General features: G+C 40.4%; 1 protein-coding gene across 1 annotated transcript; it reads left to right on the top strand.

Moving 5' to 3' along the window:
* Positions 1-12,845: 12,845 nt before the first annotated feature.
* LOC121978124 ((S)-beta-bisabolene synthase-like) lies at positions 12,846-13,407 on the top strand. Its single transcript, XM_042530502.1, has 2 exons — positions 12,846-12,990; positions 13,105-13,407. The coding sequence occupies exons 1-2, from the start codon at positions 12,877-12,879 to the stop codon at positions 13,405-13,407; spliced, it is 417 nt and encodes a 138-aa protein (XP_042386436.1). The 5' UTR covers positions 12,846-12,876.
* The last annotated feature ends 3,173 nt before the right edge of the window (positions 13,408-16,580 follow it).

Here is a 16,580-nt window from a genome sequence, read left to right as displayed (position 1 = left end):
GCTTGTACCCCTTGGCTACAAGTCTGACTTTATACTTGTCAATTGATCCATCAGCTTTATACTTACGTTTTAGTATCCACTTACAACCTAATGGTTTATTACCAGAAGGAATGTCTACTAATTCCCAAGTATGATTATTCATGATAGACTCAATTTCACTATTGACAGCTTCTTTCCACATTGGAGCATCGGGTCTAGAGAGAGCTTCACTTAATGTTCTTGATTCCATTTCTGACATGAAAGTCATGAAATCTGGCCTGAACGATTTCTCAACTCTAGCCCGTTTGCTACAACATGGCTCTTCACTTTGATCGTCAATAGTCCTTTTATAACAGCTAAGTTCGGTAACGTCATTTTTGTTTGAACTTCCGCTGTTATCACTTTCAACGTTTCCCTTTTTATTTGGGAATACGTTTTCAAAGAATATCGCATTTCGAGATTCTATGGTTGTTCCCACATGTATATCAGGAATGTCTGATTTTTGAACTAGGAAACGATATGCACTACTATTATGGGCATATCCGACAAATACCGCATTGAACGTTTTAGGTCCGATCTTTACTTGCTTTGGTTTAGGTACTTCGACCTTTGCCAAGCACCCCCACACTTTCAGGTATTTGTACAATGGCTCGTGGCCTTTCCATAGTTCATATGGAGTTTTATCATTTTTCTTATGAGGGATTCTGTTGAGAATGTGATTTGCCGATAATATTGCTTCCCCCCACAAGTTTTGAGGTAAGCCTGAATTTATCAACAAGGCATTCATCATTTCTTTTAGTGTCCGATTTTTACGTTCGGCAACACCGTTTGATTGAGGTGAGTAAGGCACCGTTGTTTGATGGATAATGCCAGATTCTGTACAAAATTCATCAAACGGTGCACCATATTCTCCACCTCTATCGCTTCGAATTATTTTAATTCGTTTGTCAAGTTGGTTTTCAACTTCTGTTTTATAGGTTCTGAACGCCTCTAGGGCTTCGTCTTTACTTCTTAAAAGAAAGACATAACAGAACTTTGTGCAGTCATCGATAAAAGTAATAAAATATTTTTTACCTCCTCTAGTTTGCACAAATTTCAAGTCACATAGATCACTATGTATTAATTCTAGAGGAGTTGTTGTCCTTTCCACCGAATGAAAAGGTAGTTTCGTCATTTTCGCTTCTACGCACACTTCACATTTGTGTGTTCCGTCAACATTGACGTTTGGTAATAAATTTAATTTGACGAGACGTTTGAGAGTATTATTATGCATATGTCCGAGTCGATCATGCCATAAATTATTACCATTAAAATTTCGGAGTACAGGCATTACAACCATTTTGAATAGACCCTTTTCTAGGTACCCCTTTCCTACGAAGACACCATTCTTCGTAAGTACAAAGTTGTCTGACTGGAACACTAGCCTAAATCCGGCCTTGACCAATGCCGCTCCAGAAACTAGGTTCTTACTGATGTCGGGAACATGGAGTACATCAATGAGTGTTAGCTCCTTTCCAGACGTCATCTTCAGAACAACCTTTCCGAGTCCAACAATTGGCGACGTCGTGGAATTACCCATATAGAGCTTCCTGCCATTTATCGGAGTATACTTGGAGAACATCGCCTTATCGGAACAGATATGACGAGTTGCTCCAGTATCAATGAACCACTGCTTCGGGTTGGTATCCACCAAGTTGGCTTCAAATACAACCGCAGTGAGATCCAAGTCCTCAAGAGAGGTTGCGACATGATTCGCAGCATCCTTTGGCCCCTTGGTTGGCTTCTTTGGGCGTCTGCAGTCCTTGGACAGGTGTCCTGCCTTTCCACAGTTGTAGCAGGAGCCTTTGAACTTCTTTGCTTGAGCCTTCTTTTTGAACTGCTTCGGCTTTTTAGCGTTCGGCTCGACCAGGTTGGACATTTCGTCTATAGTCCGCTTGGTTCCTCTGGAGTCGGATAACTTTCGATTATCCTCCTCTATTCGTAGCCTCAGGATCAGGTCTTGCAGCCCTATCTCCTTTTGCTTGTGCTTTAGGTAATTCTTGAAATCCTTCCATGACGGAGGGAGCTTCTCAATTACCGCAGCAACTGCGAATGTCTCGTTCAGCTTCATGCCTTCGGCATCCAGATCATGCAGTATTAATTGCATATCTTGGACTTGAGATGAGACGCTTTTTGAGTCCACCATCTTGAAATCCAGAAATCGACCGACGATGAATTTCTTCAATCTAGCATTTTCGGTCTTGTATTTCTTCTCAAGGGATTCCCACAAAGATTTCGTCGTCTCCAGAGAACAATATACGTTATATAACGTGTTGTCCAAGGCGTTGGGTATATAATTACGGCACAGAAAATCTCCGTGAGACCATGCATCGCTAGCAGCCTTACTACCTTCCGTAGCGGCTGGCGTGTCTTCGTGCAAAAACCGTACAAGGTTTAGCGTTGTTAGATAAAACAACATCTTCTGCTGCCATCTTTTGAAGTCGGTTCCGGTGAATTTCTCCAGCTTTTCTCCGTGCGGAATGGTTGTCGGAATGGCAGTCGGAACGACGGTCGGAATGGCCGTCGGAATGTCGTTGGTAGTCATATCAGTTTGCACGAAATATCGTTTACGACTGTTATTCCCAGGTAGCTTCTGGAGTATGCAAACTGATCGTCGAGGCTAGTGTTCGACACTATCTCCGTAAACGATATTGCTCCGCTACGGTGCTTAACAGATTGTTGCAATTCGTTCCCAAGATACAACGACGACGAACGTCTCGGAATCGTAGTACTCCGACTTCCGAGACCAGCGAACCTTCTAGTAGACTTCTTGGACTCTTGAATGCACAAGATGAGATGAATGCTTGAGGAAGAGAAGAGAGGATTGAGTGAATATTCCATCATTTGGAGGGTTCTATTTATACTAAAAGAAGAGGTTGAGTGTCCTTTGGGTGAGTGGATGTGTTCCTTGGGCTGGATCGATCTAGATCATCCATTCTGAAGGGTTGTAACCCTTCACCAAGCCCACTTCAATCTCATCCATCAGATCTGAGGAGTTGTGACCCTCAGATCCCGCCTATTGTCATCGGCCATCGGATCTGGATCCATTGATTCGATGCTTCAGATCAAGTCTCATCCCAAGCCGTCAGATCGTTACTCTTTGCGATCCAACGCTCTAGATCGCATCACAAGCGATCCATCATACCTATTTGATCAACATTGATCAACGGTAGCCATCCATTCCCTAAGTCAACTGTCCAGTCATCTCCCTTTGCCCACGAGGATGCCGCATAGGTACTGCCACGTCACCCGAGTGTCACGTAGGCACTGCAATGTCACCTGGAGCATAAATTTAAGCTCCTCGCGACGATGCGTACGTGCGTAGGCACTGCAATGTCACCTGGAGCATAAATTTAAGCTCCTCGCGACGATGCGTAAGTGCAAAGTGCGCCTACAAAGCGCCCATTGCGCCCATTGCGCACGTGCGCACGTGGCGGGTGGCGGGCTCACAGGTGCGAGCACCTACTCGCCCTGGGCTAAGGGAGCACCTGTCCTTTTATTTTTTGTGTTAACTCCATTAATACATCTTCATTAATAAGTAGAGAACACACATCGAGAATTTCCGATGTGGGACTATTCTCCCATGCACTTTATTAATGAATAATAAATGTTATTTTGGGCCGATTTTAAACATTAATTTCTCATTCACCCTTAATCGGTTTTGAGCAAATTAATAGTTTAAATCTATCTACGCGAATCTTAGATTTCAATTTTGAAGTCAATTACGACTTTCAACAATTGATGACTTCCTTCCTCAAAATCTTTTTGGTCCATTTAAGGCCCCAATATCCAACAACTATTACTTTTCTGTATCCAAATTTATTGGATGTCTCCGACGAGACTCATTACTACTACTTTTGCTATCATTACCCCTTGCTTTTGTAACAAAATTAAGATAATTACACTCATCTCAAGTTTCCTTCACAATCCGTCCCTAGATTATATGGAGGTAAATCATGAGACTGTTGGGAAGTGATCCATTATCCATTGTAACAAAGATGTCATCCTCTTACACACTTAATGACATTATAGAGGTGATGAATATGTTGAGTTTGGATGCTAATAAGAAATCATTGTCTTATTAATGGTGTGGTGAAGGTATCTAAAATCTTATCATACATGGAGATATAGAAAATAAGTTGTTGTCAATTCACCACATGTTTTTTTTAAAAAAAAAAAAAAATTAATTTCCAGATACCATATTTGTAACAAGATATGTAATGCTAATATTGTCACACAAGATTTTAAATATATTAATGGTATCCAAATGTTATTCAGAGAGAAAATTTAAAGCCAAATGACCTCAAACATTCTGGCTTTATATTCAATTTTAGTGTTGGACTAAGATATGATAGGTTACTTTTTAGAAAACATGATATGATACTTCATCTGTAAAATATTGCAAAACAACTAGTGGAATGTACTATTTGATATCTTTTATCTACTTCTTCATCTTATTCTTGTTTGATGACAGTATCGTTACAATCATGTACTATTGATATTGTAAAATACCGAAAATGATGGATAACTATAAAGAAATTTTTAGGGATTTTCTGAAAAATATTCGGAGCTCGGATGGCGTATTTTAAGGAGATGAGTTTATAAGCTTGGGAAAAGCTTGTTTGGAATATCCAAAAGTGGGAGTTGATTAAAGAATTAACTTAGAATTTAATTAGAGATACCTAAGTTTATAATATTTCATTTTCTCTCATTTGCTCGTGCCCTAGCCATCTTCACCCACGCCATCTCCCTCCCCTCTCGCCCGACGCTGCCTCTCCCTCTCACGGTGTGGAGCTCCTCCTCTTCCTCGAACCCGATTGTCTCCCCCAACCTGTCGACGCTTCGCTTCCTCTTCTTCCACGAGTACAAAACTCATACCTCCCCCTTGCGTCGTCGTCTTCCATCCTTCTCCACCTCACACCGACAGCCATCCGATCTCCTTGTGCGCTCCCGCCGACCTTCTTCTTTGTTGGACCGCAGGGGTCGGCTAGAAGGGGGGTTGAATAACCTGAAAAATAATATAATGAAACCCTTCTCGAACTTTCAACAGAATAACACTTGCATAAAGTAAATTAACTAAACAGAACAGAAAGAAGAGGCAAGAGGATTTTTACTTGGTTATAACCGGGGAGGTTGTTAATCCAAAGAAAGTGTAGCGCTAAATACTCCTTCAAACGGAGAAGCCTCTTACAGCAGTGAAGCGCAAAAACAAAGAAGCTAATCTAGAAATGAAGCGTACAAGTGTTGGAAATGAATTGCTTGAGTTGAATAAAAACTTTTGGACCAAGGCTGTATTTATAACCTTGGTCGGGGCATCCCGAAAGGTTCCAGGCGCCTTGGGGGGATAAAATTTTTTCCCCAACGCACAGATCTCGATTTGATCAAGATCTGGATATATTTTCGGTCCGAGTGCCCCGAACTGTTCCGGGCGCCCCGGACAGTTCCGGGCACCTCGGATGGGGAAAGCCAACATCGTTGACTTTTTCAACTCGGGTCTTCTGCTCCGGCTCCGTTCGCTCGTTTGGGTGATCTCGGCCATCCGGAATAGGGCTCACCCGTACCCAACTTCCGGTCTTCTCGAGCAAGCTTCCGCTCCGGCTTCTCGTCCTTCGGAATCGTCGCGTGCTTCCTTCTCATCCACCAGCGTACTCATCCGCAATCTTCGTCCCTCGGTCGTACCCCGTGTCAACCTTCTTGCTAGTTGTGTCTCTTGCTCCCCGAGCAGTCTTCCGCTCCGGCTTCTCGTCCCTCGGAACCACCGTACACTTCCTTCTCATCCGCCGGTGTAATCTTCCGCAGCATCTCGTCCCTCGGACGCACCGCATGCCATCCTTCTCGCTAGCTGCGTCTTCCGCTCGACTACCTGTACTCCTAAGCTCCTGCACACTTAGACACAAGGTTAAAAATACACAAGACCTAATTTAACTTGTTGATCACACCAAAACAACCTTGGGGTTCCAACAATCTCTCCCTTTTTGATGTGAGCAACCCAAGTTAAGTTAGGGTAAATAGACATAAAAATAAACTAACTAATTTTTCAATAAAGTACAAAAAAGATAGAAAATTTAAATTTGGTCTACCTCCCCCTAGACTTATACATTTCCTTCTCCCCTTTTGATTACATAAAAAAATTGGAGTTATAAGAAAACTCTAAGTGTAAAAAAAAAATTGAAACTCAGAAAAATTATTTTAACTTTACTTAAAAATATTCAATAATTTTCAAAAAGTATCTAAGTTAAAAAAAACTTCTAAGTTAAACAAATTCTAAGTTAGTAAATTTACAAAAGAAATATTTTAAAAATTTCTAACTTAAATTTTTGAATTTTAAGTAAAAACTTTAGGTAAAAATTTTTTGAGTAAAAAGAAATTTAAGTAATAATTTCTAATTTTCAGAATAAATTTTATCTTAGGCAAAAATAATTTTTGAGAATTTTTCTAAGTGAAAATTTTACGTACGAAAATTTTTCTAAGTATAAAAATATTTTAGAAAGATTTCCAAAAAAAGATGTTTGAAAATTTTTTTAAAGTATTATTAAAGTTTAGTCTTAATGCTTTATCAGAAAGTTAATTAAACACTTTATTTCAATATTTTGACTTTCATGTTGTGGTGAGACACTAGTCCTTCTTGGTTATTGGAGCAACAACCACTTCTTTAGACAAAGCCTCATAAAGAAACTGACTATTTAATTTTCTCACTGAAAGTGCTAAATTCGATTAAAAGTTCAATTTAAACATGACTTTGCAACCCAATAAAGGTTCTAGCCTACTGGATTAACTAGAAATTTCTTAGGGACATATCATTTTGAAATATTCCTAATTTGTCCCTTATGATATCTAAAATATCAATTTAAATTGTTAAATTTTCTAACACTGGTATTATATAAGCATGCATGATTTTTCAAGTTATTTACTTGTACTTTTAAATTATCATTTTCTACTTTTAATTTTTATTTTCTAATTTAATTCTGTCGAATTCTTCTATTGGACAAGATTTAGCTAATATTATTTTTCAATTCTTAATTTCTTTTTCTAATTTACAGCAATCCTTAGTTAACAATTTAATAAACTTAAATAGTTTATCGGGAGGAAGAGATCATACCTGACTTACCTTGTCGATTTCGTTGTCCGTGCCTCCCCCAGAATTGCTACTATCTTCCGACGTAGCTCCCCCTTCATCGATGCTCTCGATGCTCATTTTGGAAGAGCTTGACTCGCAGTCGTCGTCTTGATGAGTTGCAATTAGTGCAAGTCCGGAGAAGGCTTCGACTTTCGATTCGGACGACGTATCGTCCCACGTCACTTTTAATGCCTTGCGTTTTTGAACAGGCTTCTTACCTTTATCTTTGTCCTTGTTCTTTAGCTTGGGGCAGTTGTCCTTGACGTGTCCTTCTTCGTCGCAGTGGTAGCAGTGGATGGTCTTTTTCTTTCTACCTTGCGGATGGTTAGTTTTTCTAGACTTACAAAGATTCTTGAATCGTCTTACCATCATTATAATTTCCTCGTCATCGAGAGAAGACTCCGGCTCAGGTTCGTCTCTCGATGCTTTGAGGGTGACGTTGTTCTTGGGCTCCTTCGTACCTACACATCTTGATTCATGCACTTCAAATGTAGAAAAAAATTCTTCTAATATAATTTTTTCTAAATCTTTCGAAATATAAAAGACATTTACTAGTGATGCCCATTTTGTATTTCTAGGAAATGAATTGAGGGCATACCTTAGCGAATCTCAGTTATTTACCTTTTCTCCAAGATTTGAGAGCCCGGTGATGATTTCCTTAATTCTTGAGTGCAGATGTGCAACTGTCTCGTCTTCCCCAAGTCGCAGGCTGGTGAGCTGGTTGTGGAGTAAATCTCGTTTGCGAGCTTGTCTTCGGATGTTCCTTCGTGCAGCTCAAGGAACTTCTCCCAAAGTTCCTTCGCGGAGTCATAGTTGCCGATCCGATTGACTTCTTGTAGTGAGAGAACGCTCAGTAGATGGAATTCTACCTTGCCATTTGACATGTAGTCGACCTGCTCCTTTTTCGTCTATTGGTACTTTTCTTTGCCTTTTGGTGCTATAAAACCAAATTCCATAATTAATAATAAATCGAAATCAGTTTTAAAAAATACCTGCAATTATTTTTTCCAGCTAGCGAATTCCCCTTCGAACTTCGGTGGGTAGCTACTCGGTCCGGCCATGATTTCGTTGCTTCGTTCGACGGTTAGTCCTCCTGAACCGCCTTGGCTCTGATACCACTTGTTGGACCGCTGGGGCCGGCTAGAAGGGGGGTTGAATAGCCTAAAAAATAATAAAGCGAAACTCTTCTCAAACTTTCAACAGAATAACACTTGCATAAAGTAAATTAACTAAACAGAACAGAAAGAAGAGGCAAGAGTATTTTTACTTGGTTATAACTGGGGAGGTTGTTAATCCAAGGAAAGTGTAGCACTAAATACTCCTTCAGGCGGAGAAGTCTCTTACAACAGTGAAGCGCAAAAACAAAGAAGCTAATCTAGAAATGAAGCGTACAAGTGTTGGAAATGAATTACTTGAGTTGAATAAAAACTTCTGGACCAAGGCTGTATTTATAGCCTTAGTCGGGGCGCCCCGAAGGGTTTCAGGTGCCCTGGGAGAATAAAATTTTATCCTCAATGCACAGATCTCGGTTTGACCGAGATTTGGATATATTTTTGGTCCGAGCGCCCCGGACAGTTCCAGGCGCCCCGAATAGGGAAAGTCAACATCGTTGACTTTTTAGCCAAGGTCTTCTGCTCCGGCTCCATTCGCTCGCTTGGGTGATCTCGGCCATCCGAAATAGGGCTCATCCGAACCCAACTTCTAGTCTTCTCGAGCAGGCTTCCGCTCCGGCTTCTCGTCCCTCAGAATTGTCATGTGCTTCCTTGTCGTCCGCCAACGTACTCATTCGCAGTCTTCTTCCCTTGGTCTCACCTCATGCCGACCTTCTCGCTAGTTGCGTCTCTTGCTCCGCGAGCAGTCTTCCGCTCCGGTTTCTCATCCCTCGGAACCACCGTACGCTTCCTTCTCGTCCACTGGTGTACTCTTCTGCAGCGCCTCATCCCTCGGGCGCACCACGTGCCGTCCTTCTCGCTAGCTGCATCTTCCACTCAACTACCTGTAATCCTAAGCTCATGCACACTTAGACACAAGGTTAAAAGCACACAGGACCTAACTTAACTTGTTGATCACACCAAAACAACCTTGGGGTTCCAACATTCTCCTCCTGTACTCTTCTGCAGCGCCTCATCCCTCTGGCGCACCACGTGCCGTCCTTCTCGCTAGCTGCGTCTTCCACTCAACTATCTGTGATCCTAAGCTCATGTACACTTAGACACAAGGTTAAAAGCACACAGGACCTAACTTAACTTGTTGATCACACTAAAACAACCTTGGGGTTCCAACATTCTCCTCCTGTGCAACGCGTCACCTCCGGTCGCCACAACACGACATCGGTCGCCATCCATAGAGCGCCAACCGCCTTCCCTCTTCCCTAGCGCCGACATCCTGATTCCCTCCTCTTCATCAGTGTGCCCTTTTTCCCCTTATTGTCGGCATAGATCACCATAGACTCCTTGTGAGGGTTTGGATCGACAACGTTTGACGCGACCTTCAATCGATCCTGCTTTCCCGATTATCGTGTGCTATAACACCAAGCCACACCTCACATCAGGTGTAAGCTGACGATTCTCTTCTTATCTTTGGATCTCTTGTGTTGACTCTCTCACTTGTGGATCCAAACAAGATAGCAACTGATACCACCCAAGGAGTCATCGTCGGTAGAACTTTAGGTTTTGTTGCCTCCGTCTCATAGATCCCTTTGTCGAGGTTGAACCATGGCCATCGGTGTTGGATCTTTGCTCAACGCTGCTGGTTAATTATGTTGGATCTCTGCGCGACGTCGTTGCCTGATTGCACCAGTGCCACTTGATCGAGGTTTATGTCACATTGCCCTGGCACTCTTCTTCTTCTCTGATTACTATCAAATCAATGCCCTAGTGTTGGCATCACTCCGTCCTCTGCCAGACTCACCTCCACAGCTACATCCAGCATTCATCCGATCTGGATCTGGTTAAGGGGTAAGATGTGCTTAATGTCAGATTAGTAGAGATTTCATCTCATATTCTGTTTTGGATATTGTTGGATTGAGTTGGGTGTGTAATGGTTTAGAATTAGCTGATCTATGGTTAATAGATAGGTTGAGCATATAGTGCTCATACTATGATTAAATCAATAGTTGGATTGGATAATGATCGTATTTCAATTATTCCTTAAATAGGTTTGGGGATTTGATTTAGCTATTTAATTCATATATAATTAGCTAAATCTATATATCATATGTTACAGGACCTTGATTCGAGACGAGTGTCTCGACGTGGAATTTTCTGATACGATTTTCGTTTAAGGCGGGTACCCTTGACTTATCTTTTGATATTGTCATTTTAATATGCGTAGTAGGTTATATCTAGTAGTAATGATTATATTTATATATGACTTGGTATTTCACTGCTTGATACCGTAGTATGCTCTTGCTGTTATCAGTTATGTATTTATTCTTATGTCCTCTTGATTCTTGCATTGTGTACCTATTTAGTGACATATAATGCATTACCGGATACATGTCTAGCTACTAGATATAATTGGCATATGTACCTAGTTTATTACTTGGCATGTGTACCTAGGTTTACTATTTGGCATGTATATCTAAATCATTGTTATGGAGTCGGTTTTCCTTTTGGTACACATTATGAGGAGGCTGGTATTTTCAGGAGTAACATGCTTTAGTGTCATACACCATTTTGCATGATTGCATGCTAAGCAATTGTCGGCTCCATTGTTGTTGAGCACATCGCCAGTTACATGATCTGCACACACAACCACTCATGGATTAGTGGTATATCAGGTAGGGTGTGTGCAGACTAGCTCTATCAGGGCTCCGTTGGTCTGCTCATGGGTAGTGTGACTGTAGCTTGGTAGCGGACAGGGATCCCTCCTCTTGACTATGACACAGGGAGATGAGAACTTTGGCTCCCCCACTATATTTGGGGTAGGAGGATAGGTGTACTTCGACAGCATCCTTTCCATTCGGTCACTCAGGAGTAGTGATGGCAGAGTGCACAGTTGTCATAGCCCTATCCACTCGGCCTCACCATCGCGTGTGAGGTGGCTGACTGGCGTCAGGGGTGACCATGTCATTTGCATCATATGCATGGATTGCATTTATTGCTTGTGATTGCTGCATTTGGATGATTCATTTTTGGTGATTGCATATGATTGACATACATACAGGAGGCATTAGGTATTTGGTCTGACGACCCTTACATCTGGATAGGAGGTCCTGGTGAGTACAGCTTATTCTATTGTCAGTTTGTATTTCCTGTTGTTATTCAGAAGACTGTACTACATAATTATTACTGATAGCTATATCGTACTATGCATGTCTGCTCAATACCCGCTGAGTTCATTGAACTCACTCCGTTGACTTATTTCTATTTCAGATTAAGGTCGTCAGGAGGTTTCAGTTGCTAGTCCCCACGTTGTGTCGAGATGATTTTCTATTTTGGACTTGTGTTTCCTTATTTGTGAACTACAGACTTGTGATGTGTAGTTATTGCACTTGTGTATTTTATATCGAGTTTTTGGTACTTTGCCCATGTTTTTCATTACGATGGTTTTCCATTATGGGTTTGTACTGTTGGTGCGGTTAACACTAATGATCTAACTCAAGTTTTGATGAATGACAAAATAGGTTAAGTTAGTTTTGTTGTTGTTTAACACTCTGATCGAGTGTGTAGGAGAAGCCCAGCTAGGTCGACGGGCCGACCAGATAGCTAGCACGAAGTCCAGCTAGGTCAACGGGCCGACCGGATAGCTAGCACGAAGTCCAAACGGGTCGATAGGCTGACCAGACATTTGGCACGAAGTCCAGCTTGGTCGACGGGCTGACTAGATAGCTGGCACGAAGTCCAGACGGGTCGAAGGGCTGACCGAACCTCTGGAAGGTAAGTGAAGGTAAGTCACTGGAGGGGAGTGACTGTGAGGACGCGTTCCCGGGAAGGGAACTTAGGCGCCGATCCGACTTAGAATCATTTCGGAACTCTAAAGTCGAGATCTTGACTAGATTTCGGTCTCGAGGAGACGGAATCTAATTAATATTTTATTTAATGATAAACTGTGCTAACACTCTATTTTTCAGGATATATATTTGTCTCAGACTAACATTTTCTTGCAGGTAGGAAACCGCTGGAAAATAGGGTCCAGGCGCCCGGGAGGTACGCGAGCGCCCGGAGGCAAAAATTAATCCTCAGCATCACCTCGCCACTTGGAGCACCCTGGTTGGCTCGGCTACATCATGGTCATGGCGCCCTGAAGGTTCCAGGCGCCCCGAACCTCCTATATAAGGAGGGTCAAGGCTGAAACTCCAACAAGAACTCACAATCTGATCTCTTGTGCTCCTGTGACGCTGCAAAGCTCTGACAACGCGCTGTTCCTCTAGTTTCTTTCTTTGTCGGCATTGTTTTATTTTGTCATTAGCATTCTTGTACTTAATTTGTAATCAATTTTCGAATTGTTAGTGAATTTCCCATCGAAAGTACCCTTGTGTGCGAACCTTGGAGTAGAAGTCGACACAGGCTTCGAACCAAGTAAATCGAACTATGTTAGCGTTGTTCTTTCTTTTCTCTTATACATTTTCTGCTGAGTAATCTCTTGATAAAGTTTTAAATCGATATTCACTCTCTCCCTCTATCGACTTTCACAATCTAATAAGTGGTATCAGAGCAGGTACTGCTCTGATTTAGTGCAACCACCAATCAGAAGCTAGTGAGGGATTTATCTTGTTTTATTGCGCATTTTTGAGTGGCATGGAGGAGGCAGTGGCCACAAAGGATGCATTTGAATGGTTCACAAGCTTTCCTAAGATTGTCGAAGCTTGTGCAATAATTGTTCGTATCACTAATGACATAGCTTCAAAGGAGGTACACAATAACGTAACCATAACTTAGAGATAATTCATAATCCCAAAAGGAAATCTAGAACATATGCAAGTTCATATATAAATGGTTGATAGATTTTTTTTTTTTTGGATGAAGCGAGAACAAAAGAGGGCACATGTTGCCTCAACGGTAGATTGCTATATGAAGGAATATGGAACATCAAAAGATGTTGCATGCGAGAAGCTCCTAGGCTTTGTTGAAGATGCATGGAAGACTATCAACGAGGAGCTCCTTAATGCAACTGGATTGTCGAGGGAAGTAATTGAACTATCACTCCACTCTTCGCGATCTACCGAATTGATATACAAGCATGTCGACGCATTCACAGAGCCTAATACCACGATGAAGGAAAATATATTCTCTCTACTTGTTCATCCTATCCCCCTATTTGATGTGTAATACCCACTAAGCTTGTAAGATAAATATATGAATGTGGGATTTTGCCTTAGAAAAATAATAGGAAGTGAGTTGAAGCAAAAAGAAATAAAATGAAATAAAAAGAAGTGAAGGTCAAGGATTGAACCTTGAACCTCTTATATTATTCATAGAATTAATTAGTAGAAACCAATTGGGATAGAGAGAAGATGTTGATAGCAAAGGAGGAAAATTCATGATAAGGGTGAGAGTAAAAGCTAGCCAAAAGAAGACAAGAAAAGAACAAGAGAAAGGCAACTTGCCTTCCTCCCTTTCTCTCCCTCTTCCTCTTTGCTTTTGCCGAAAATTTAAAGAGGGAATTAAGAGGATTCAATCCCCCTTATTTCATCATGAATGGTAAGAATAAATGAATAAATAAAATAAATAGGAAATAGAAAAAAAAGGCTAAGGGAGAAGGAAAGCAAAAATCAATTTTGCTACCTCTTCCCCCTTAACATAAAAGGGAGCAAGAAAAGAAAATTTATTTTCTCTCATTTTCTCTCATTCTTCCTCTCCCTCACCGAAACCATCAGTCCCCTCTCCTCCATCTTCGGCCCCAAAGCCAAGGTTTTTCCCCTAAGAAAGCCTAAGATACAAGGAGGACTTAGCAAGGGAATCAAGGGAAAGGAACTAGAAGAAGAGGCTGCTTCTTCCATCACCATACCTTAGATCCACAAGCGAAAAGGATGTAAGCTTCCCCTCACCTGTGGTACAAGGCTTTTTATGTGATTTTCAGATTTTATGAGGATTAGAAAACCTAGGAAAGAATTTAAGAAAATTCGGCTAAAGAAAGGGTTTTCAAATCTAGGAAGGTTTAAACAAGTCTTTATTTCATGATATGTTTTCTATGCTATGTAGGAAGGATTTTATTCATGTTTTTATACCTAATTGATGCTTGATCAGAGGAGTGCCTAACCCTAGAATTTCGGCCAAAAATATTTTAAGGAGGTTAGGGAAAACATTGTGTAACCAAACTAGTACAAGATTCTCTCCATGAACTACTAAGGGTCTTTTATTGGTTTTCTTGCTTGAAAGTTACTTGGAATCAAAAGAAATCCATTTATATGTTTCGGCCAAGAAAAGGGCTTAGGGTTAGGAAGACCTTTAAATTTAAGTAACCATGTTTGTATGATAGAATATAGAGTTCTCTTAAAGAATTGCATGTTGGACATTGCTAGAAATTCATGAACTCTTATTTTAGATTTTCGGCCATGATAAGATGGATAGTTTAGAAAAGCTTGAACAAAATTCTAATATGCTCAAGACCTCTGTGATATTATGATATGAAAGTTGTTTAATGCTCTCATGTTTAATTGGAGTATAGAAAATTAGTTACATGATATATGACATGTAAGATCACAAGGGTCCCAGCTTGTTTATGAACCAACTTTGTATATGATGTTCTTAGTAATTTTTGCCATGAAACTTACTTAGGTTTTCCATGCTTTAGGCCACTTAAAACCTAGTTTAAAGATTGGTAGGTTTCGGCCATGAGGAAAAATAAAAGAAAAAGGGAAAGAAACCTAGGAAGCCTAAGACACAATTCACATGTATGTTTATTATACTTGTCTTTATACATGCTATGAAACTTGTATGATTTCTTATGCTTTTAGGCTATTTGAAGCAAGTTTATATACTGTTGAGTTTCGGCCAAGTAGGGTTTAAAAGACCTAGAGGCCTTAGAAATGAAACCAAATGTGTTAAAAGTGCTTCTTATGAAAATATGATAATGTGTTGATTGTGTCACATGCTTGTATAATTTTTCCATGACCTAAATGGACCATTGTATGTTTCGGCCATGAAGAGATAGATGCCCTAGAGACCCTAGAACAAAAATTAAATATGCTTATGCCACTCTACATGAAATATGATAAGTAGAAAGACAAAGTTCCCATGCAATATGTTGTTTAATGACCTAATTGAGGCTAGGGTAAGTTTCGGCCATACATATTGTATAATGTCTTGTTATGAATTTATACATGATGTTAGTTCAAGTTCACATGCTTGTATGTTTATTTTTTTAGCCCTAATGAACACTTGTTAAAAGTTTGACCATGACATATGTTAAGGGCTTGAAGGACTTAGGAACTAGCTCAATATGCTTACTATGTTACTTGGAAAAAAAATGCTATAAATGTGGTTTAAGGTTTCCATACTTTCATGACATTTGAGACCTTGTTTCACACCTGATAGGATTCGGCCACATGAAGTTTAGGGACTTGGAGAACTTAGAAACCAAGTAAATCATGCTTATAATGCTTCCTATGAAATTGATGTAATGATAATTTAGGTTCCACATGCTTGGAGGTTATTTCTACCTAAATTGAGATCTAAGGGGGTTCGGCCATGATAAGAACCCAAGGGATTAGGAAGCTTAGAACCCAAGTTAACTATGTTACCATGTTTCTTATGATAGTATAATCACATGGTACACCCTTATGCTTAAATATGTATGCTTGTGATTTATATTTTTTATGATATGATATGTGTTTAGAAATATGCATGCTTTGATGATATGTTATGTGCTTAGAATATGCATGCTTGATGATATGCTATATGCTTAGAATATGCATGTTTTTATGATATGATATGTGTTTAGAAATATGCATGCTTTGATGATATGTTATGTGCTTAGAATATGCATGCTTGATGATATGCTATATGCTTAGAATATGCATGCTTTTATGATATGCTATGTGGATAGAAATGTGCATGCTTTGATGATATGCTATGTGCCTAAAATATGCATGCTTTTATGACATGATGTATGCCTAAGTGATGCATACTTTTTATGACATGATGTATGCCTAAGTGATGCATACTTTTTATGATATGATGTATGCCTAAGTGATGCATACTTTTATGACATGATGTATGCCTAAGTGATGCATACTTTTATATGATGTATGCCTAAGTGATGCATGCTTGTATGATGTATGATATATATAAATATGACATGTATTTTACTTTGAATGGCTTGTACCAAAAGGGTGGGCTCCTTATGCGCCCCTAGGTCGAATTACGGGCCTAGTAAAGGGTGGGCTCCTTACGTGCCCCTAGGTCGAGCTACGGGCCTAGTTTCCTAGTAGGTTCAAGACTAGCTACCTTGGATCTACTTAGGATGCGCGCATTATGTATGTATGTGGTACTAAGCCGGG

This window comes from Zingiber officinale, chromosome 4B (assembly GCF_018446385.1).
Source record: "Zingiber officinale cultivar Zhangliang chromosome 4B, Zo_v1.1, whole genome shotgun sequence".
In the NCBI taxonomy this organism is placed as follows: Eukaryota; Viridiplantae; Streptophyta; class Magnoliopsida; order Zingiberales; family Zingiberaceae; genus Zingiber; species Zingiber officinale.
The sequence above is the reverse complement of the archived record's forward strand: the minus strand, read 5'-3'. Positions and strand labels throughout refer to the sequence as shown.